General features: G+C 53.4%; 1 protein-coding gene and 1 long non-coding RNA gene across 4 annotated transcripts in view; one reads left to right on the forward strand and one right to left on the reverse strand.

Moving 5' to 3' along the window:
* Nucleotides 1-2,055, forward strand: part of LOC125103032 (uncharacterized) — a 17,694-nt gene extending 15,639 nt beyond the window's left edge. The window contains exon 5 of the long non-coding RNA XR_007128262.1: nucleotides 8-2,055. This is a non-coding gene — a long non-coding RNA (uncharacterized LOC125103032). The remainder of the gene's footprint in view (nucleotides 1-7) is intronic.
* Nucleotides 2,054-20,131, reverse strand: CAPN11 (calpain 11). 3 transcript variants are annotated; one of them, XM_047734787.1, is made up of 22 exons: nucleotides 20,064-20,131; nucleotides 13,770-14,020; nucleotides 13,343-13,412; nucleotides 11,451-11,569; nucleotides 10,429-10,562; nucleotides 10,075-10,243; nucleotides 7,709-7,792; nucleotides 7,526-7,611; nucleotides 7,246-7,320; nucleotides 6,907-7,067; nucleotides 6,608-6,783; nucleotides 5,624-5,635; nucleotides 5,107-5,318; nucleotides 4,785-4,810; nucleotides 4,604-4,674; nucleotides 4,464-4,521; nucleotides 4,267-4,331; nucleotides 3,940-4,008; nucleotides 3,026-3,104; nucleotides 2,815-2,931; nucleotides 2,310-2,368; nucleotides 2,054-2,207 (listed from the first exon to the last, which is right to left on the reverse strand). In XM_047734787.1, the coding sequence occupies exons 1-22, from the start codon at nucleotides 20,077-20,079 to the stop codon at nucleotides 2,181-2,183; spliced, it is 2,136 nt and encodes a 711-aa protein (XP_047590743.1). In that variant the 5' UTR covers nucleotides 20,080-20,131; the 3' UTR covers nucleotides 2,054-2,180. The 3 variants fall into 3 exon arrangements, with proteins under 3 accessions (XP_047590743.1, XP_047590741.1, XP_047590742.1); XM_047734785.1 differs by having other exon boundaries at nucleotides 4,604-4,672; nucleotides 4,771-4,810; XM_047734786.1 differs by lacking the exon at nucleotides 5,624-5,635 and having other exon boundaries at nucleotides 4,604-4,672; nucleotides 4,771-4,810.
* Between the last annotated feature and the right edge of the window lie 1,322 nt (nucleotides 20,132-21,453).

A 21,453-nucleotide genomic window follows, 5' to 3' on the forward strand; every position in this document is an offset into this window, starting at 1 on the left:
CCCCCAGGAGTGACGTCTAACCAGTCAACCTGGAAGTCCCTGAGCAGCACTAGGAAATTTACAGATAGGCGCCTCCTGTGCCCCTTAGAAGGGAGACCTTACCTAAAACAATACCCTCTTCGCTGGTAATTCCCTCCCCTTCCCCTCCTCTCTGCCTTAACAAACCTTTCTTTTCTACAGCTGCACAGAGCTTTTTTCTGTTTGCTAGGTGAGATGCTGTTGGATTCATGAACTGTTCATAAAGCCAATTTGATTTTTTAAATTACTTAGTGAAATTTTTATTAACGTCGCCAGTCCACAGTTGAGGAAAAGGAAACTGTCAGAGAAATAAAACGAGTTGCCGAAAATCACCCAGACCAAAGTTGGCAGCATCTCGCGCTAGGGCAAGGAACAAGAGGTGGGGTCAGCATCTTGCCAGGCGTCCCAGAACCCGCTGGGACTCCCCAGAACCTCTCCAAACCTCAAAGAACCTGCTAGTTTCCAGGCTACCCCAAATGATCCCTGCCCTGCCCCCTTTCTTGGTTCCTTAGAGAGCAACTCTGGGGAGAAAAGGTGGCAAAAGATGGGGCGCAGGAACCCAACTTTAAGAGGCTCCTTAAGAGAGCGTGACCTCTCAGACAAGATTTGTAGGGAGCAGAGGAAGGAAGAGGGGTGTGGCCTGTGGAGATGATTTCTGGGAAGTGGTGGGAGCAGCAGGGGAGGGAGAGGGTGGCTGACTCAGTTTCATCTTTGAGGACACAAAGGAAGCAGGGAGCAGGGCTGGTGCAGAGAAATCAATCACTGGATGGCCTGGGCCAAGGGTTGGGGGTGGGTGTTGGAATCCCAGCCCCCAGCTAAGCATAAGAGGGGTGGGTGGATGTCCGTGCAAATGGAAAGAAGCCTCAGTGCAGGGCTGCAAGAGGAATTTGAAGCCAGCGCCGCACCCTCCCCCTACCCAGGACAAAAGTGCACACAGACACAGGAAGGGTCTAGATACGTTTAAGGTCAACAGGTCCCCAAGCCTAAGGGGATCTGGAGGCAGTCTCTGTCCAAGAGGCTAAAAAGCTTGCAAACACAGGACCGGGTGCCCAGGCCAGAGATACCAGAGGGAAAACCATGGAAAGATCTGGAAGGATAGTTGGATGATGTGTAGTTGAGGGGGTGTTGTAGGTGGTCTGGGCTTCTCACTGCAAGGAGTGGCTGGAGGCTGGGGGAGGGGGGATCTGGGGTAGAGACTCCAAGGTCCTTGATCCTTCCTGCCAGGGCAGTAGTTTGGCAGGCAGCAAGTCTCTAAGCATAAAAATTATTTGAAACAGAACACCTTTCAGGCAGGAAGGAACTCACATGTTGCCACAATTCTCGACCCTATGGGCCTCATACCCAGGAGGGTTGGTTCATTTCTACCATCAGCTGGCTGGTGTGGGTGTTAGATTTTTGACCTTTCAGATGCCCACACTAACACCTTTGCAGGCCCCAAAAGAAGAGAAGAGGTTAGGCCCTGTGGGTCCCTAACTTTGCCCAGTGCTGTCTCCCCTGATGTTGCCCCTTGGTACCCTGCTCCGTACAGTCAGCTGGGAGGGCCTGCTGTGCTTTTAGCAACCCTGGGACCGCACATAAAGCTGTCAACAGCGCCCTCTAGTTTCGTGACAGTCCTGCCTTCTTCCCTGGAAGTAGGGTGACACCCTGAGAGCTCCTGGGGCCCCTCTTTGGGGCTGGGGAAGTGATTTCCACCCCTGCCCGGAATTCTCTGGCATAGGTACATGGAGACACAGAAGCCAGTGGCATGGACTGTTTATTATAATAACGTTCCCCACGTGAGGCAGAGAAGAGGGGGGCTGTGCCAGGAGGGATAGTCAGCAGGTAGATGTGAGCAGGAAAGTGTGGAGAGCCTCCACAGCCACTAGGGAAGTGACAATCTTGGTAAAATATACTCAGGGAGAGAGATAGAGAGGGAGGGAGATGGGGGAATCCAGCCACCAGAAGCAGGCTGGGGAGGAAGGGAAACACGATGGGCTGGGAAGGTGGATGCTGGAGGGCTTGGCGCTGGAGAAAACCTCGGCATCCGGGGCCACTAGCTGGAGCCCATTCCATCAGCAGAGACCGCAGAGCCCAGAGCAACAAGGAGGCCCCTGCTCTGGGGCCAGAAGTCCCACAGTGGTGGGATGCTGGGGGTGGTGGGAGCCAGGCTCCTCGGGGATCCTCTATCCCCACATGGTGGTCTGCAGCCACTATGGGGAGAAAAGCAGATCCAAGGATGGGAGGGGGCATGGGCAGGATGGCTGGGGGAGCCATGAGTTGGGGGTGGGTGCCAGAAGATCCCTTCCATGTACCTGGTTCAGATTCAAGCGAATATAGCCAGTATTCTCAGGGTCCATGGATAGAAAGTATGCTGTTTCACAGAGGAGGCGAGGGGAGGGGTTTGGGAGCTGAGTCTTTGGTTGGTAAGACCCATTTCCCAAGAGGCAGGATGAAAGGGAGGAAGAAGCTGTTCTTTGCTGCTTCCCAGGTAACCCTTTGCCCGGAAAGGGATTAAGGAGAACATCTCATGGCCTTGCCATGAGCCATATGCAAACCCCTATATTCAGGACCTCCACCCTAGGAGGGCAATACTATTGTTGCCCACATTTTATAGATGAGAACAGAGGACAGAGGCACAGAGACATAAATGACTTGCTCAAGGCACAGAGCCACCAACTGGCGGAGCTGGGATTTGAACCCATATCATCAGTGCTCTTAAGATGGCGTGGTCTGGGAGCCCTGCTACTCGTGTGGGTGTGTAGGAGGTGGCCCTTGGTCCTTAGCCCAGGTTGGGGAGCGGGCAGAGGACTGACTCACTGAACATGGCCTTCAGCCTCAGGAAACAGCTGATGAAGCTGTCAAAATCCACAATCATGTCGTCGTTTGCGTACCTGGCCACCAGCACCTGCGTCACCTTGTTATTCAGTTTGATGCCTGGGAGGGAGGGGAGTGCGGAGGGGGAGTCCAGCCCTCTGGCTGCTGCTTCCTCCCTCCTTGCCCCCAAACCCTCTCCTGATCCCCTGCTAACCTGCCTTCTCGAGTGCCAAGCGCATCTCATAGGAGTTCAAGGTGCCCGAGTTGTCCTCGTCACACTCTCGGAAGATGTCCTGAAGGGACGGACAGGTGAGGTCAGGCCGTGTGCATGGAGGGGCGGTGGAAATAATGAATTTCTTTAGAACAGGTAACCTACAAGGGCTGCCCAAGACCCAGGGCTGCCTGCCTGGGCCCACTCCCTGAGTGCCCAATCTCGTGACTGTAGGGGACATCTGGCAAGGAGAGAGGGTTGGAACCCGAGTCAGTGTTCTGAAAGACCCACTCCCAACTGGGCCCTCCGCATGTACCCTTTAAGCTAGCTGATGCCTGGGTTATACTGGTTGTTAAATATTCTGACTGGCCAGTACACCAACACTTCAACAGACCTTGCCCTGTTGCCCCACATGAGCTCCTTGCTCGCTGGGGAGCCTCCTTCTCCCTCTCCCTCTGCCTTCCTGCCTGCCACTCCCCCTGCTTGTGCTCTCTCCCTCACTGTTCAAATAAATAAAATCTTAAAAAGAAAAAAGAAAAATGATCCTGTCCTGTCCTGTGTATGCGTGTGTCTAGTTGGGGGCTCCTGTTCTAGCATCATCCTTACTGATCCCATCGCTCTTGAGGACCTCCCTTTCTGCCCACCATAAACTACCCTTTCAATTTTTTTTTTACCGTCCATTTCTTTTCTTTTCTTTTTTAAAAAAGATTTATTTATTTATTTATTTATTTATTTATTTATTTATTTGACAGACAGAGATCACAAGTAGGCAGAGAGGCAGGCAGAGAGAGAAAGGAGGAAGCAGGCTCTCCGCGGAGCAGAGACCCCGATGCGGGGCTCAATCCCAGGACCCTGGGGTCATGACCCAAGCCGAAGGCAGAGGCTTTAACCCACTGAGCCACCCAGGCACCCCTTACCGTCCATTTCTTGATTTTTTTCCACAGGATCTGGAACTCGGGAAGCCCCAGCTTGCCAGAGCCATCTTTCTGGGGGGTGGTCAAGGATGCCAGTGGAGGGAGAAAAGAGGGAAACTTGGGGCCGGGGAAGTAGAGGGGCTCTCTGAGTGGGGGGCAGTGAGACCAGGGGTTCCTGTGCGAGTACAAGCCAGAATGGGCTTCTTTTGCTACCTCAGAGCCGAATCCCCAGCAGGAAGGAGGACATGGATGGCCAGAGAGGGGCCACCTCTTGGGGGCCAAGCTTGGGGGTGGGGGTCAGGGGTGGGAGACCGCTGGATGAGAAGATACATCCATGAGGTTGACCATACAGCGGCACACGTCTAAGCCGAAGCCCTCGGTCCTGAAGTTTCTGACTGTGAGGGAGGGAAGGGGCGGGAAGACAGAAGGGGTGAGCGGGGCATTGCAGGGGATGCAGGGAGTGGTCGAGGTGAGGAGGAAGCTGCAGGGAAAAGTTGTGAGTGGGGGCTGGTGGTTGGAAGACTCACGTTTGGTGACCACCTTGTTGAGTAGCTTCTGTAGCTCATACATGCCTATCTCCTTGTCCTAGGAAGGGGGACAGTAAACCTCTACTCTGACACCTTTACCCTGGGCTCCTCCTTCGGGCACCCAGCCCTCAGCCTCTCACCTCCCCTCCTGCCACTATCTCAAACAAACGTAGGAAGTCCGGATCTATGTCCTTCTCAGAGAATTTCTCCTGCAGGGAAAGGAGTGGGAAAGGAATCCATTCCAGAAAGTTCCTTCACACTCCCCAGGTGCTTCCTCTCCTCCCTCCACCCCACAGTATCCTCTCACCTCCTGGAGTAGCTCAGCATAGTTGGTTTCATCCAGTTCCCTGAGCAAAAGTGAAGGAAGCCTTGGAAGTTATCCAGGATCAGGGAGACAGGGATTTTAGTGGGGGTGGTCATGAGGAGGTCATGTCATGTATCTGAAGCAATGTGGAACAGGCTGCATGGGATCCGGGTTCTGATTCTGGTTTGCTCCCAGCTGGGACTCCCCACTCGTTGTGCCTCAGTTTCCCTGACTTAAAATAGGGGTGGAGTTGGGGAGGACCGGATGACTGCTCCCTAAGGGTGACATCCTGGAGCTCTCAGGCAGGTGGTCTTGGAGCACCAAGGTAGGGCTCCTCACCAGGACTCGCTGTGCTTCTCTGTGAAGACCCGAAGCAGGAAGTCAGCATCCTTGTGGGGCTCAAAGGTGGAGGGAATGATGACATATTCCCCTGGAGGCAGCCGGAGATGTCTGGTCACCTCCCGTGAGTTAGTGAAGATCTCCGAGAAGCCGTGGTCCTGATACTTGATGAAGAAGTCCTTCTTCAAGCGAAAATCCTGGATGTTCTGAAACTATATGAGCCTTGGAGGTGGGTACAGGGCTGGCATGGGAGGGTAAGGAGAGGCGGATCCCAAAAGTGAAGCTGCACTGGGCACAGTTTGTGGGAGGTGTCGCCACAAACTGACCAGTCCTGGACACCACCCAACTGGCAGGCAATCCCAGGAAGATCCCCTGCCCCAACTCCCACCTGGGGCCCCAGGGCACTGGACTCCTAACCCAGTGGCCCCCAGTGGCCCTGAGAGCCCTTGGCTGAATTCCACCCTTTGCCAGAGGTGGGGCAGTGCCTGCCCAGAATCAAGCCCCACGTCTTCTGTACCTCCTTTGGGACCTAGGAAGTGAAGAGAGAGAGAGGTCGAACCCCAGGATGGTGAAGGTGAAGGGGCTCAGGCCGGTAGAAGCCAGAGTGTGTATGTGTGTGTGTGTGTGTGTGTGTGTGTGTGTGTGTGTGTGTTGGGGGAAGTTAAGGGCACTGGGACACTGGTGGTGGGGTGGGGCATGGGCTTGAATAGCTCAGAGTCCTAGTGTTAATACTGATATAGTCCCTAAGTTTGGAAGAGCAAGGTACAGTTTATACAGAGGAAAAAGGAGAGCACTTTCCTAAACGCAAGCATTTTCCACAGAACACTCCTACCCTGCAGGAAGCTCATAGGTGATTACTAAAATTGAGCATTGAACATAGTTCTGTAAAAAGGTGGGTTAGACGAAGATAAATGGGTTGTTCTCCTATAGGGATGACGAGAGCCTTTAACACGCTGATGCCCTATACATCTCTGGGTGGGAAGCAGAGAATATAGCCTTTCCCGAAGGACCACGTCTAACCTTGGAAATATCTGGAGGAATGTCTGATGTCTGTTAACCTGGTGGGTTCACAGCCTAGAAGGAGGGCAAGACTTGCGTCTACGTTTGTTCACTACTGCCCCAGTGGAGACTGAACTGGGCCCTGGCACATAGCGGGGGCTCCATAACTATTTGAACAAATGGTCATTTATAGGGTTTTGCAAAGTATGATTTTGGAAACATTGTAAGGGATTTGTCTTGGCTGCTGGAGTCAGTGCTCGGTGTGGGGTATCTGGGGGAGACTCGGGGATGGTGCAGAAAAGGCTCAGAGGGTCTGGGAATCAGGACACAGGCTCTGGGGTGTCAGAACACAGCCTTGGGGGTGCAAACTTGGGCAAGAAACCTCATCCCTGACGCTCCATTTCCTTCCTTGTTCCTATTTGTAAGGCCTTTGGAAGGGTGTTGCAGGGGTGAGGCCAGGAGAAGGAGCAATACTGGCTGGAAGACCCGCCGGAATGCCCACCTCATAGATGACAAAGCCGATGGTCTGCAGCTGGGCTCCCCGGGGCCGCGCCTGTCGCCAGTTCTTCTGCATAAGGGCCACCAGGCAGGTGCACATGGCTTGGTCGTCCTCTGGGTTGTCCTCGTCATCCTCCTCAGGGAGAGAGATCCTAAACTGGGGGTTGCTCCAGAATGTGTCTGTGAACGAAGCAGGTCAGCATGGCTCTGCCCTTCCCTGGGGTGGACGGGCTGCCCAATCCCGGGCCTGCCTCCTCGACAGAGCCGGGTGGGTCTGTGGGGCCCCTGTGTCCACTCACACACCTGGGTGGTTCCTACAGCCCCCCGCGGTGCTGCCGCGCCGCCAACTGCCCTCATAGAAGGTGGTGTGCCAACAGGTCTTGTAGTCCCCGGAGAGGGCATCGGGCGTCAGGTGGCAGATCTCCAGCAGCGTGAAATTGTCCAGGAAGTCTTTGTAGGACATCCTGTTGGGGGGGGGGGCACAGGGGGCGATGGCTGGAGCCTGCGGCATCTCCATACCCATAGGGCCCCCCGCCCCCGCCCAAGGAGCCTCTCCATCAAAGGCACAGGTGGGAGGGTGGCAGAGGAAAGGAAGGAACAGGACAGGGGGGCAGAAGGAAGCCCACCCCAAGCTGTACTGACCAGAACTCCCCGTCCTCCTTCCGGAGCAGGAGCTGGTTCTGGAGGTCCGGAGACACACTTTCCCACTCCCTGGCGCTGGAGCAGAGACAGGCAATGGAGGGACAGGGCAGGGCTAAGGAGGCATTTGGTCCCCCCCAAGGAATTCCTCCACCCCTGAATGCCTGCTTTGTGGGTCTCCTGAGTTGAATGGAGAATCTCCTGGGGAGGGCTTGGCCAGTTTGTCAGTGGCGCTGTCTCGCTTTGCCCCTCACCCCTGATAGCGCTGGTCAGGGACACTTACTTGTCACTCCAGGCTCCATTCCACTCGATCCGGCCCCAGGGATTCCGGACCCGAATCAGGGTTTCTGCCCGGCCTTGGTACCAGACCTGATGGGAGGATGTGGCCCAAGGTCAAGGACCTCAGGCAGGAGAGATTCTCTGCCTTCTCCTGGGTCTCAGGGGAGGGTGTGCTTGGCAGACTCACATCCTGTATGCCGGTTACGGAATAAGCATGCCCTCTCACCAGCATCTTCTGGGTCAAGGTCTCCAACTCGCTATTGCTGGTGACCTGCAGAATAGAGAAGAAGAGGAAGTCAGGATCCGGTCAGAGGCACGGAGGCCCACAAAGAGATGTGAGCATTCTTGGGGTTCAGTTTTTTAAAAGATTTTATTTGAGAGAGAGAGCATGAGCAGGGGGAGGGGCAGAGGAAGAGGGAGCAAGGAGCTGAGCAAGGAGCATGATGCAGGACTTGATCTCAGGACCCCAGGATGATGACCTGAGCCAAAGGCAGATGCTTAACTGACTGAGCCATCCAGGTGCCCTGGGATTCAGTTTTTTTTTTTTTTTTTTAAATTAACCTGGTATTTGCAAAGAATTGTAGATTCCCAAGCAGTTGTAAGAAATAATCCAGGGAGGGGCACCTGGCTGGCTCAGCCAGTATAGCAGGCGACTCTTGGTCTTGGGGTCATGAGTTCAAGCCCCGCACTGGGCAGGAAGCCTACCTTAAAAAAGAAACAATCCAGAGAGATCCTGCGCATCCTGTATCCAGTCCCCCCGCAACCCCCCATGGTAACATTTGGCAAACCTATAGTACAATATCAACACCGGGATGCTGTATTACAATACCGTAATATGTCAGTCTTCTACAAATGTCCCCACTCTTGCCAGTAGTCCTTTGTGTATGCTCTGTGCAATTGTACCACGTGGGTAGTACCCTGCCCCACAAGCAGGGTCCCACTGCGGGACCATCGCAGCACCGGACATGTCCTCTGTGCTGCCCTCTTATGACCATGCCTGCCTCTTCTGGCTACGCTCCTCCCTGCCCTCTCACAATGGCTCATCTGTTCTCCGCTTCCATTTTATTTTTTTTAAATTTTATTTTATATTTATTTATTTATTCAGTTTGGAGATAGAGAGCGTGTAAGTGCGGGGGCAGGGGGAGAGGAGTGGAGGGAGAGAATCTTCAAGTAGATCCCCAACCCCTGCTGAGCGTGAACCTGAGCCTGGCAGATCCTAGAATCTGAGATCTTGACCTGAGCCAAAATCCAGAGTCAGACATTCAAATGATGGAGCCACGCAGGCGCCCTGTTCTCCATTTTAAAAACATTTTGTCATTTTGGGACACCTGGCTGGCTCAGTTGGTGGAGTGTGCGACTCTCGGCCTTGGGGTTCTGAGTTTGAACCCCATGTTGGGTGCAGAGATTAATTAAAAATAATATCTTTTAAAAAAATTTATTTATTTATTTGACAGAGAGAGACACAGTGAGAAAGGGAACACAGGCAGGGGGAGTGAGAGAGGGAGAAGCAGGCTTCCCCCTGAGCAGGGAGCCCGACGTAGGGCTCATCCCAGGGCACTGGGATCATGACCCAAGCTGAAAGCTTAATGACTGAGCCACCCAGGCACCCTCAAAAAAAAATCTTAAAAGGGGTGCCTGGGTGGTTCAGTCGGCTAAATGTCTGACTCTTGATTTCGGTTCAGGTCATGATCTCAGGGTGGTGAGGTCGAGCCCAAGTCAGGCTCTGTGATGAGTGTGGAGCCCACTTGGGATTCTCTCTCTCTCTCTCTCTGTGTGTGTCTCTAAATAATAATAATAATAAATAATAAAATCTTTAAAAAAATTTGTCATTTCAAGACCATTAGGGAAATGGAATCATACAGCGTGGAACTCTCTTAGATTTTTTCATTCAGCATAATTCCCGTGGGATTCATCCACGTCGTTGCATGTATCAATATTTCATTTTCTCTTATTGCTGAGTCATGGCCTATGGCATAGGTGCACCACAGTTTAATGATTCACTCATCGAAGGACATCTAGACTGTTCCCAGTTTCTGACCACGATGAATAAAGCCACTGTGAACATTTGTGTGTGGAATTTTGTGTGGACATAAGTCTTCATTTCTCTGGGATAAAAGCCCAAGAATGCCAACTGTGGGGTCATAAGGGTGCAGTCTGGGTTCATTTATTTATTTGAATAAATATTTGCTGGGCGTGTATAGTATGCCAAGCAGCACCCTGAGTCCCGGCATACAGCAGTGAATGAGACAAGTCACTGCCATCACTGACTGAAACAGCCAGGAGAAGATAGACTGTGAATAACGACATTGATAAGTAAGACCATGACAGAGCACCATAAATGTTGAGGAGAAAATAAAAACAAAGTAGAGAGCAAATGAGGTTAGGAGCAACTGATTTAGATTTGGAGATGGAGAAGAGAAGCCAAAGAAGGGGCATTTGAACTGAAATGTAAATGAGAAGGAGCTAGTCATGCAGCTCCCTGTGGGAAAGACCCTTCTAGGTGAAAGCCACAGCAGGTGCAAAGGCCCTGAGGCAAGACCAGGTATGGCTTACTTCAATGGAGCAGCCCATGAGGGAGGATCGCTCGATGGCCTTCCTGAGCATCCTCAGCAGGTTCCGAGGGGGCTTCTGGAGTTGGAGGCTATAGGTCACACCCCCCGTGAAGTCCTCAAAGCCCTCCACGGTGTTGCCCCCCGACAGCGCTTCATAAGACCCGTTCAGCCTGTGGGCACAGAGAGGGCACTTTTGTGCTCCCGGATAGAGAGGTCAGCTTGGGCATGGGAGGGTGAGGGGAGGGAAGGAAGGGATGCCCTGACCTCCGTTTGCTTTTTTCCCTGATTCCAGTTGCCCCCCTAGCTGCCAGCTCTCAGGGCAGGCTTGGAGGCATGCCCAGCTTGGGACACTCACTTGGCATATGCCTTCTCCAGCAGGGCGCTCCAGAACTCAGTGCGCTCGGCGGAATGCACGAACACCAACTTGCCATTCTTTGTGGGCAGCCGGTCGTCCACCACCACGTCCACCCACTGCCCAAACTGCCAAATCTGTGGGCAGCAAGGTGGACCTCAGTGGGGCTTAAGGCATCTGTCTGCCCAGGCCTTCCTCCAAGCACAGGCATGCACCCCCTCCCACACACCCCCACACCCCCACTCCCACTCCCCCCACGCACACACCCACCCCCACATCCCCCACTCTCCCCCCTGGGCGCGCACGCGCACACACGCACACGCCTTGTATAAAAACTGTGTTACACGAGCACCTCCTGGTGGCCAGGATCAGGGACACGCCTGAGGCAGACAGCCCACTCCCCAGAATGGCTGAGGGGTGTGGGAAAGGCAATGAAAAGCCTGAAGCTTGCCCCCAGCCTCATCTCCAGTTTCTGTAGGGGCCTCCCGAGAGACACCACCCGCATTTTGACCTTGGGCTTCAGGATTTCTGAGGTTTTAAAAAAACTCTTGTGATTCTCAGAAACATTTTTGTGATGTGAGGAATTTGTCCACATGTCACTAAACTTAAGGAGCAGATTACAAAAATATGTGACCCTGACTGACTGTTGACTCCCAGTGTCATATACACAACACACATAAACACGCACATGCACACACACTTCTACCAAGAGAAAGAGACAGAGAGACAGAGAGGGAGAGAAAGAGAGAGAGAGAGAGAAGCAGGAGAAGGAGAGCCACAAACTGATAACAATTATTTTCTTTCTGGGCTTAAAAAAATCAGCTTACATGATTTCTTTAGTGAGCAGACATTTCTCTAATAATTAGACAAAAGCCCACCCTAACAAATGTCATTTTTCAAAAAGAAAAGAAAGGTAAATTCCAAGGACATATCATTCTTCTTCTTCCTCCCTCCCCTTTTTTTGTCTGTCTGTCTCTCTCACACACACACCACAAAACAACTCCGGCTTTCAAATCATCCTTCACCTGAAAATGGAAAATGCCAGCATAGTTTTTCCTGAAGCTCTGCCCCCTGGGTACCACACGATACAGCAGTTTGGGGCATGTGGTAAGGGAACCAATGGCAGCCAGCAGCCAGCAGTCCCCTGGAAAGACAGGAAGGGGGTTGCCTCTCAAGCCCTCCCATAGGTGAGTGTGGGTCCCAGAATCCAAACCCTAAAGGAGCAGGAACAGCCTCTGTGGCCCCTCCCCTACAGAGATGCACCTCTTTTGACCTTCCCCCTGAGGAATGTTCAGGAAGGAATCTAGCAGGGAGAAACTGGGCTGAAGCGACAGGCTCTGGGGGCAGGGTGGCGGGGGGGGGGGTTGTGTGTGAGCCTTTTTACCTTTCCTATTAGGTAACAGATTCACAAATTAGAGCCACATACTTTGGTTTTTGGATTTGTGGAGGAGATATTTGGCCTTCGTCTTGCTCCTTACCCTGAGATCTGCGGATATCTGCTTTGTGGAGACAGCCAGTATTCTCCCATCCCTTGAACAAATCCAGTCATCTTCCCCCTACTACCTGCCTTCTACTTCTACTCTATGATTACATTGGTGTAATAATCAAGAAACCACTCCCTGATGTCACCCACTTAATACTGGAGACCCAAGCAGCTTAGTCTGTACCCCGGCTGGGTCCCTGGGGCTAGGCGTTGATGGGGGCTAGCAGCGGTATCCCTAGGCCAAGGTCATCTATTGAACTCTCTCTTTTGGGTACCTCAGACCTTGCTGGGTGGGGCTGTGGGCACGGTGGTACCCTGAGTGAGTGTTCCAGGCCAGGCTGAGGCCACGGGTACTGGGAAAGCATCTGTGATTACCAATGGCCTCCTGGCTGCCTGAGGTAACCTTGGTGAGGGGAGGCAGAAGGTGGGGAGGGAAGGTTATGGGTACTCCAATCCTCCATTGCCAAAAGGACACATAACCAGGAAGAAGCCGGTTCTCCTCCCACAGCCCAGTGAGCCACAGAGGCAGACATGGGGCCCAGGGTTTCCTTGGCTTCCTCCCTGCCCACAATCTGTCCTTTTCTCTGCCACAGATTCGACAGAACTCAGGCTCTGGTCTTACCCCTGGAGAAACAAGGAGAATTTGGAGGAACCCTTCCTGAGGGAGGAAGCTATCCCTTGGGGCTGTCATAGGAACCTGTGGGAGAGTGGGCTGAGGAAGCCAGTGCTCCTTTATTTGATACATCAGACTGAGGAACTCCTGGCACCTGCAGTGGCTTAAAAGTATGTCCACAAGCTCTTTGACAATCCTCCCCTCAGGAGGCGGAGCCTAATTCCTTCCCCTTGAGTGAGGAGTGAGGGTCAGATTTCCAGCTTGCTTCAAACAAATGGAATATGGTGGAGGTGACCTGAGTGTTCTCCTGAGAGGAGGCTGCAAAAGGCATGATGGTGTCCTCTCTGTTCTCTCTCGGATCACTCTGTCTGGGGCAACAGCTAACAAGTTGTGCAGACACTCAGATGGTCCTAAAGGGAAGCCTGATATCTTGACTGTAGCCTCATGAGAAACTCTGAGCCAGACCCAACCTGGTATGTTCCTCACAAATTATGAGGTGATAGATGTTTGTCATTGCTTTAAATCACTAAGTCTGGGGGCAACTGATTGTTTAGCAATGGGTAACTAACAGACCACCCAGCTTACTCTCAGACCCAGACAGCAGCAGGAGGGACTGGAATTGCCATTGCACCAGGGGGAACAGGGAGAATATTCCTGACAGTCTTGCTATCCTCTTCAGAGTGGAAGGGGAAGAGAGATCATCTGAATCTAGGGGCCCCAGCTCCCCAGCCTCAAAAGACACCCTGGCACACCCCACTACCTCAGCCATCTTCCTCATTTCACCCCTTCCTTCCACACTAGTTTTCTTGCTCCCCACTCACCAAGTACGCCTTGGCACACATCTGTTGGACTGAGCCCGTTCACGATGAAGTGAGGAGTGCTTGTGATTTGCTGTGGTGAAGGAATAAAGATTTTAGGGGGTCCAGGACAACCCCTCCCAACCTCCCTTTCACCATTCCTGGGGAACGACGTCCACCTCCAAGTTCTAGGGGAAAACATGGCACCTGAGGGGGAAGGCCACAGGACCAGCTTGGCAGAGTTGTAGGACGTGACAGCAAAGGTTAGTGAGTGACTTTCCCAGGGGTTCTCTGAGAGGTTTGGCTTAAGCATAGCCAGAACTGTCCCCAGGCCTGATCCAGGGTCAGGATAGGAGGTCGGGGGACCAGAAATATCGAAGTGATGGGGGGGTCGTGACAAACAGCCTTCCCACTCTGACGAGCAGTCCCTGCCTCCCCTCCCAGTACCCACACAAGGCCGCTGCCAGGAGATGTTCTGCACATTTTTGGAGCTGGGGCCCAGATCGTTGAAGCCCAGGGAACTGGGTTCGGCGGGGAAAAAGGAGTCCTCGAACAGTTCCCCCCTCCTCAGACAGGCTGCTTGCAGGTCCTCATAATTCTGGTTGTTGAAGTTCTCGGCATTGTGGTGTTGGCCTACGCCCTTGGCCCTGAGCCGGTTCTGACTTATGTGGGCCGCCATTCCTTGATCCGTGAAAATGGACTCTGGTTCACAATGAAAAGACAGTTAGCTCAGTTCAAAAATGGACAAGGGGTCTGGATAGATAGTTTCTCTGAAGAAGATATAAAAAAATGCTCGACACCGTTAGTCGCCAGGCGAAATACAAACGTATCACAATGTTCCTCCACTTTGCACCCTCTAGGATGCCTGTAATAAAAAGGACTGATAATAATGAGAGTCGGCGAGGGTGTGGAGAAACTGGAACCTTCATCCATTGCTGGTGGGAATATAAATGGTGAAGCCATTTTGAAAAATAGCCTGGCCATCCCTCAAATAGTTAAACATAGGATCCTGACCCCAGAACCCAGCGATTCCTCCTCTAGGTATATACCCAAGAGAAAGGAGAATGTATGTCCCTATAAAACACTTGTACACAGATGGTCGTGGCATTATTCGCAAGAGCCAAAAAGCAGGAAGGAGACCCCAAGCGTCCATCAGTTGATAAATGCCCCAGTAAGACGAGAAACACACATACAACGGAATATCATTCATACAAGGATATCATTCAAAAAGAAATGAGTTGCTGGGGCACCTGGGGTGCTCAGTCAGTTAGGGTCCACCTCTTGATTTTGGCTCAGGTCATGGTCTCAAGTCATGAGGACTCTGCACTGAGCGTGGAGCCTGCTTGAGCTTCTCTCCTCCTTCTCCCTCTGCCCCTCACCCCACTTGCGTGTGTGCGTGTGTGCATGTGTGTGCATGTGTGTGCATGTGTGCGCACGCGCGTTCTCTCTCTCAAAAAGAAGATCTGAAGTACTGATCCGTGCTACAACATACATGAATCTCAGAAACATGGTGCTAAGTGACAGAAGGCAGTGACAAAGAACCACATACTACATGATTCCATTTATGTAAACTGCTCCAAATAGGCCAGTCTATATAGAGACAGAGAGTAGTGGAAGGATGGGGTCTGAGTTAAACAGAACCCAGTTGGTGCTGCAGTATGGGAGGCATCCAGAGTGGGGAAAAGAAGGGGCAGCTCCAGGGAGGGGCGGGAGGGTTCTAGGCTGTCTAGTGGGGAGACCCAGATTGAGCCCACAGAGGGCTGAGTTCCACAGAGGCAAGAGCAGGGGGTCTCCGTGATTCGCCGTCCCTCGAGTTGGCAGACAAGGAGAAGAGTTGCACTAGCAAAGCTACAGCACTGGGCACCTGCTCTGTGCAAGGCACACCAGCCTCCAGAAAGATCCATGGAATATTCTCAGTGACCGAAAGAGGAAGCAGGGGCCCGGAGGTCAAGGAGCATGCCCAAGGTCACGGGTGAGGGTTGTGCGTGGGATGCAGTCTGAGTGCAGACCCCAGAAGAGGCCTGTGACCTTTCCCTGACAATCCCTCTGGAGGGAGGTGCCTCTCCTCCCTGGGAAGTCCCGTGGACTACCACCATCTTCCCGTCTTCATCCACTAAGGGGATTAAGAGCCGGTGGCAAAACTTCTCTGATGCCCCTTGACTCTTCCTACGACCCCAAACAAGCACACCCGTTCTCCAGTCTCATAGCGGTGTCTCCTGGGGACTTCCCTAGGTCCAGGAATGCCCCTGTGGTCTCTCATTGTGATCCTGACAAACCCAAACCAGGCTGCCACCGAGAGGCCCAGCAACTTCGAGCTCAGGCAGCCGTTTCTCCACTGCCCTGAACCACTTCTGCCTCAGTGCCTCTGCCTGGAATCATTTCTGCTTCCACGCACACATCTTGTCCACTGGGAAAGTCCTGTGGTGCCTTGTAGGCCCTGATCAATGCCACCTCCTCAGGGAAGCCCTCCCCTAATCTACCCACACAGAGTTTGGGGCTGCCCTCGCATCTAGCACTTTCCTTTCTTGGGACACCCATCGCTACCGGCTCAGAGTTGGCTTGTCTGTGACCCCCCAAGGTGGAGGAGGGGGCTCCTCTGTCCACCACTGGGTTCCCTCTCTCTCACATAGTACCTGGCCCCAGCAGGGACGCAGACATACTTTCAGTGGATGGATGAATGAATGAATGAATGGGTGGATGCCTTGCATTGCACTCTAGTGATTTTTCATCTGTGTTTGCAATCTGTGTTTCATTTGTGTTTTCTCTCTCCTGCCCTGCCCCCTAGTCCCCGTCCTGCTCTGGTCCATGATGGAGTAGACGTTGGCAGACATATATTTATTATTACTTATTTATTTGTCTCTTTCCCTGGAATGAAACCTTGTGAGGACAGGGATTTCTGTCTGTTTGCTGCTGCACTGAGCACATAGGAGGTGCTCAGCAGATGTTTTAAATGACGTGCCCCAGCACTCCTAGAAGGGAGGAGGGTCATGCATGTCAGTTTCTCCCTGTGAAGGGATAGATGGGTTCCTCCCTGGGACTCTCCATTCCATTAGGGAGAGTCTCCTATCCCCCCAGATGCTCGGTAAATGGTGTGCTCTACAGACCTCAACCCAGCACTGCCCAGAGGCCACGACTGGGCTGGGGACCAAAAAGAGCTCACCTCAGCCCAGGGAAGCTGGAGCATTGGTGTAGGCCATGAGCAAAGGCCCTGGCCCCCACATAAAGGCTCCTCGGGGGTCCACTTGGGGTCCCTGGGGCCTGTAGACTCCTGGTCTCCACTGAGAAAAGTTCACTGGCCTTCAGGATTAGGGTGAGTTTGCTGGATGGACTTGGGATCCTGCCCTTTGCTTCTTCTACGGAGCCTATGGTTTGTGATGAGACGATAATAGGAGTTTCCCCCAGTTGTAGAAGGGACTAGCACTTACAGAGCTGTTATAAAAATACTAGGACTGCCTGCAAAACCTGGTTCTAAATTATTTCCATGCGTTAACTCCGGGAAGCCCCATGGCAACAACCCCAAAGGCTGGGTTTGTTATTGTTCTGTCTCCCTGCTAGGGAGGGAAGAACCAAGGCCCTGAGAAGTTGAACTTGTTCAAGGCTGCACGCCTGGTGTGCAGCAGTCAGGCAGGGGCAGACCTAGGCAGGCTGCTCCGAGCTCCTACCCGTCACTCGTGGCCTCACCAGGAGGGAGCCGTGGTGCAGGGGCTGAGGCTGGACTGGAAGGGATGGGGGGTCCCTCCCTTCCTCCTAGGTCTTTGTTCAGTCCCTTCCCCTCCCTCAGGCTGGATAAGGTCTTGGAAAAAGGGTCTGGAAGGCAGCTGATTCCTCTTTAGCAGAGCTGGTGCCCTGGGCTGCACTGAACCGGGGTGAGTAGCTGTGTGACTACGGGCGAGTTGCATTATGTCTCGGAGCCTTGATTTCCTCATCTGCATACAGAGGCTGCTGTGTTCTACCATGAAGGGTGTTTCCGGATGAAATGATGCAAGCTACGTGAACTGGCCTTCAGCAGGTGCTCAGAAAATTTTGGTTGCCTTTCCCCCAGGGACCTGGCTGGGGAACTAGTATTTCTTGAGTTCCTACTGGGATCATACAGCAGCCCCCCTCCCTCCTAGGACTCAGTGATCCCAAGGAGGGAAGAACGTGTTGGGATCATCAGTGTGTGTGTCTGTCTCGGCGTGAGCTCCCTAGAGCAAACCATAACTCATTGCGTCCACCTTTGAGGAGCATTTATTCTGTGCTGGGCCCTGAGGAGTCAGAAGTGAACACTCACTCGCGGGGAGCTCTGAGAGGACCCTCCCAGACTATCCCCCTTCATGGTTAGCTTCACAGCGGGCTGTAGAGGCAAGGAGGAGGGGCCGGGGAGAGAGGCCACTCAGATGGGTGGGATAACTGGGAGGTTCTTGGTGGGGAGTGATGGCCCCCTTTTTTCTGAAGGGCCCCTGAGGGTGGGGTGCACCAGAAATTCCTGGTTCTGGAAGATTCAAGGTTGGGGGCAAGGAAGGGGTTGTGTGCAGCTGGAATCTGGGCATTCTTCCCCTTTCCTCTCCCTTTCGTCCCACCCTCTCTCTCCCCATCCAGGCCCTCTGGCTTTCTCTTAGAAATAGTAGAGGAGCTCCTTCCCCATTCCCTCAGGACGGGGGTGAAAATGAATAAAGGGCTGTGTTGGGCAACAGGGGAATAAGTGACTCATGTCTTTGCTCAAAGAACAGGGGGTACCTGGGTGGCTCAGGCGTTAAGCGGCTGCCTTGGGCTGAGGTCATGATCCCAGGGTCCTGGTATCGAGCCCCACATCGGGCTCCCTGCTTGGCGGGAAGCCTACTTCTCCCTCTCCCATTCCCCCTGCTTGTGTTACCTCTCTTGCTGTGTCTCTCTCTGTCAAATAAATAAAAATCTTAAAAAAAAAAAAAAAAAAGAACAGGGGAAGACTTGGAAAGAGGCCTGTGGGGGACAAACCTTAGAGCCCCCTTCAGGTGAAGCGGGTCCAGAGAGGCTCACTGCAGAACATCCCAGAAGGGGGATGAGGATCAGAACTGGTCTTGTTTCATCACCTGGTCCTTACCCCGTGTCGCCAGCAGAGAAGGGATGACTGTCCCATGTGACCTAGGTCTACCCCAGGGCCCACCCAGAGGCCTTAGGGCTAGAGATCCCCAACCTGGGAGATCACACCTCCAGCGAATGAACATTCGGCATTTTCTAGAGACATATTTGGTTGGCATAACTGGGGAAGGGGGGTGCTCCTGGCATCGGGTGGGTAGAGGCTGGCGAGGCTGCTACCATGCTCAGGACAGCCCCATGACAGAGTTATACCGCCCCAAATGCCAGGTGCCCAGTGAGAGACCTTGGTTAAGTGAGGGGCCCAAGGGCATCCACATAGTGGGATGAACCACTCTGTGCTCTTCCACCACCCGGGCCGCCTCAGGGAGGCCTCTGACTTGGCTGCCTCTGGGAGTGACTGTGCCGGCCTCTGCTCAGGGTCCAGAAGGACCCCGGAGGGGCTGGTGTCCAAGAAAACTGGAGAACCTCAGAGGGCAGACCAAGGCTGTGAAGGTTAAATCTCAGCTTCCTCATCCCTCTGGAGCCCTCCGTCCCCTGGTCACCACTGACCCCAAGGAGTCATTTCTCACTGTCCTGCCTCCAAACTCTGCCTCTGCTGGCTGGGCCTGAACACGCTGCTCAGCTGGCTGATGGGGGGAGGGGAGGCACGTGTGTGCACGTGTACCCGCGCGCGCGCGCACTCACATACACACTCCACCACAGTCATCACCAATAATGTCTCCAGAGAGGGTGACAGACCTGAGCCCTGTCAGGTGGCCTAGGGACGTGGGCAAGCTGAGACAGACAAGGCTGACAGTGGGAAGGACAGACAGATGGCCATGTGTGACGAGGAAGGTCTCTGCCCCAGGTGTGTATCATGTTTCCCTTGCAGGCGGGGAGTCGTCCCTGAGGGCAGGGGCTCTGCGGCTTCCCTACCAGACGGAGGCCTGCAGTTTTGGGGACAGCTGAGTTTCTAAAGCTGGCCGGAAAGAAAGATATTGTCTAGACTTCTCAGGGGACCTCTGGAGAGCGAGGACTGCCTTTGGTCTTCTCTTTGGGCCAGGCCCACACTTCCAGGGCCCGGGAAAGATGGTGATGGCCCAAGAAGCCAGGACCTGGGGTGCCCCTTAGCAGAAGCCAGCTGCCCCCCCCCCCCCAACGGGCTGGGTGAGGTGCAGGGCTGGGCCCTTCTGCTGGCTGGGACTGGCTGCCCCCCGCCACTTAGCCCCCACCCCACAGAACAGTCCAACTCTGCTGAGCATCCCGTTCCCCAGTACTGTCTCCCTCAGGCCCTGAGGTCAGGTCCCCAGGCCTGCCTCCAGAGTCCTGGTCCTGTGGCCTTCTTAGGGTCTGGTCTTTTTTGGACTAAGAGGCCCACTTTTCTGGGCCGGGGAGAGGTTCTCTCTGTTCTCTGAGTTTTAGTTTTCTCATGGCTGCTGGGGCTTCCCTCATACAAGCCTTTCTCCCAGGCCGCTATGAGAGTGGGGTGACTGGTCCCTCTTCTCTCCCTGACTCCAGCCTGTCAGTGGAGATAGGAGGAAGGGCTCCTGTGTGTCTGGCCACCAGCAGGGTGTATGAGGAAGAGGCCCATCTGGTCCTAGGGAGCATCCAGTCTGATGGAGGGTCACCCTCCAGGGAGCACAGCCCTTCCCCAGGGGTAGGCCCTTGTCTACAGAGGTACAGGAGGGGTAAAAGGCCCATCAGCACCTACCTGGGGAGTACAGCATGATGGTGGCTAGCGTGGGGCTTGACAGTTGAAGGTTCTGGAGGGAGGGGGAGGAGAACCCCCACCCCCACCCAGAACTCTCCAATTGCAGTGGGAGTCCTAGGGCAGTGGCATATTCTAATAGCTGCCTTCCCCTTCTGTCTTCCTTCTCCCTGTCCGCCACAGGCTGGCGAGGTCAGCAACCTAGCCTCTTTTGATCTGCCTGGTCCTCCCTCACCAGTCCAAGGGCCCTCTCCCTGAGGGGACAGGAGTCCCAGCACCCCTATCCGGGGACACCTCTACCAGGCTGGCTGTCCTCACTGTACTCCATGCAGGACGAGTCTTAGTCCCCCTCTTTCAGCCCAAGGCTTCTAGGAAGGGATTGTCCCTGACACCCCAACTTGACCCTTTTATCCTAAGAGCTTCTTCATTTCCAAAAGGCACCTTCCCACTGACACGGCACTCTCCCTGTGTGGCTCTGTATCTTCACACAGCCTCCTCTGTGTCTTTCCTCTTCTCATACCGACACCAGCTATATTGGATCAGGGACCCACCCTATTCTAGCATGACTTCATCTCAACTATTTACTTCTGCAGGGACCGCATTTCCAAACAAGGTCCCAAGCCGAGGTACTGAGAATTAGGATTTCAACATATCTTTGTTGGGGGGGGGGCACAATTCAACCTATAACACTCTCCTTGGTATGGCCAGGCCACTGGCTGGCTGTCACATCTGTCCAGGAGAAAGCGCGAACTCTCTGACCTGAGAAACCCGTCCTATAGTATAGGGTAGGGCCATTGAGGGTGGGGACTGTCAAGGTCATCTGGGTGAACTTCTGCCACCCTGGCGGAATGTTGGCCACAGAGCAGATGCTCAGGCCACTGAATGGAGTCACCGAGTCTTGTCTCAAGCCAACTTTGGACAAGTCCTCTCCACCCCACTTTCTGGGTCTCAACTTCCTCATCTCTAAGAACATTAATTACAGTTAATTAAGTTCTTATTATGTGCTCAACACTGGTCTAAGAACTTTCTGCTTATTTAATCCTTAAAACAGCTCCAGGACATGGTATCATTTATCCTCACATTACAGAGGAGAAAGGTGAGGGCCAGAGGTGACATAATAAGAAATATGTCCTTGGTCTCTGCTCCTGGTTCCTGACACAGAGCTCCTAAACCCTTGGAATTTCGTGAGAGATAACTGCATCTTTTGTTCTAATGAGGTTATTCCTGGAGGACTTCGGGCTAGCCTCGGGATGGGGCTGGTGGCCAGGGATACCAAGCCCTGATTAAAAGCCTAGAACTTTCAGCCCCACTCCTCATTCTCCAGGGAGGGGAGAGGGGCTGGAGATGAAGTTAATAAGCAATCATGCCCATATGAGGAAGCCTCCAGAAGCAT

This window comes from Lutra lutra, chromosome 6 (assembly GCF_902655055.1).
Source record: "Lutra lutra chromosome 6, mLutLut1.2, whole genome shotgun sequence".
Lineage (NCBI taxonomy): Eukaryota > Metazoa > Chordata > Mammalia > Carnivora > Mustelidae > Lutra > Lutra lutra.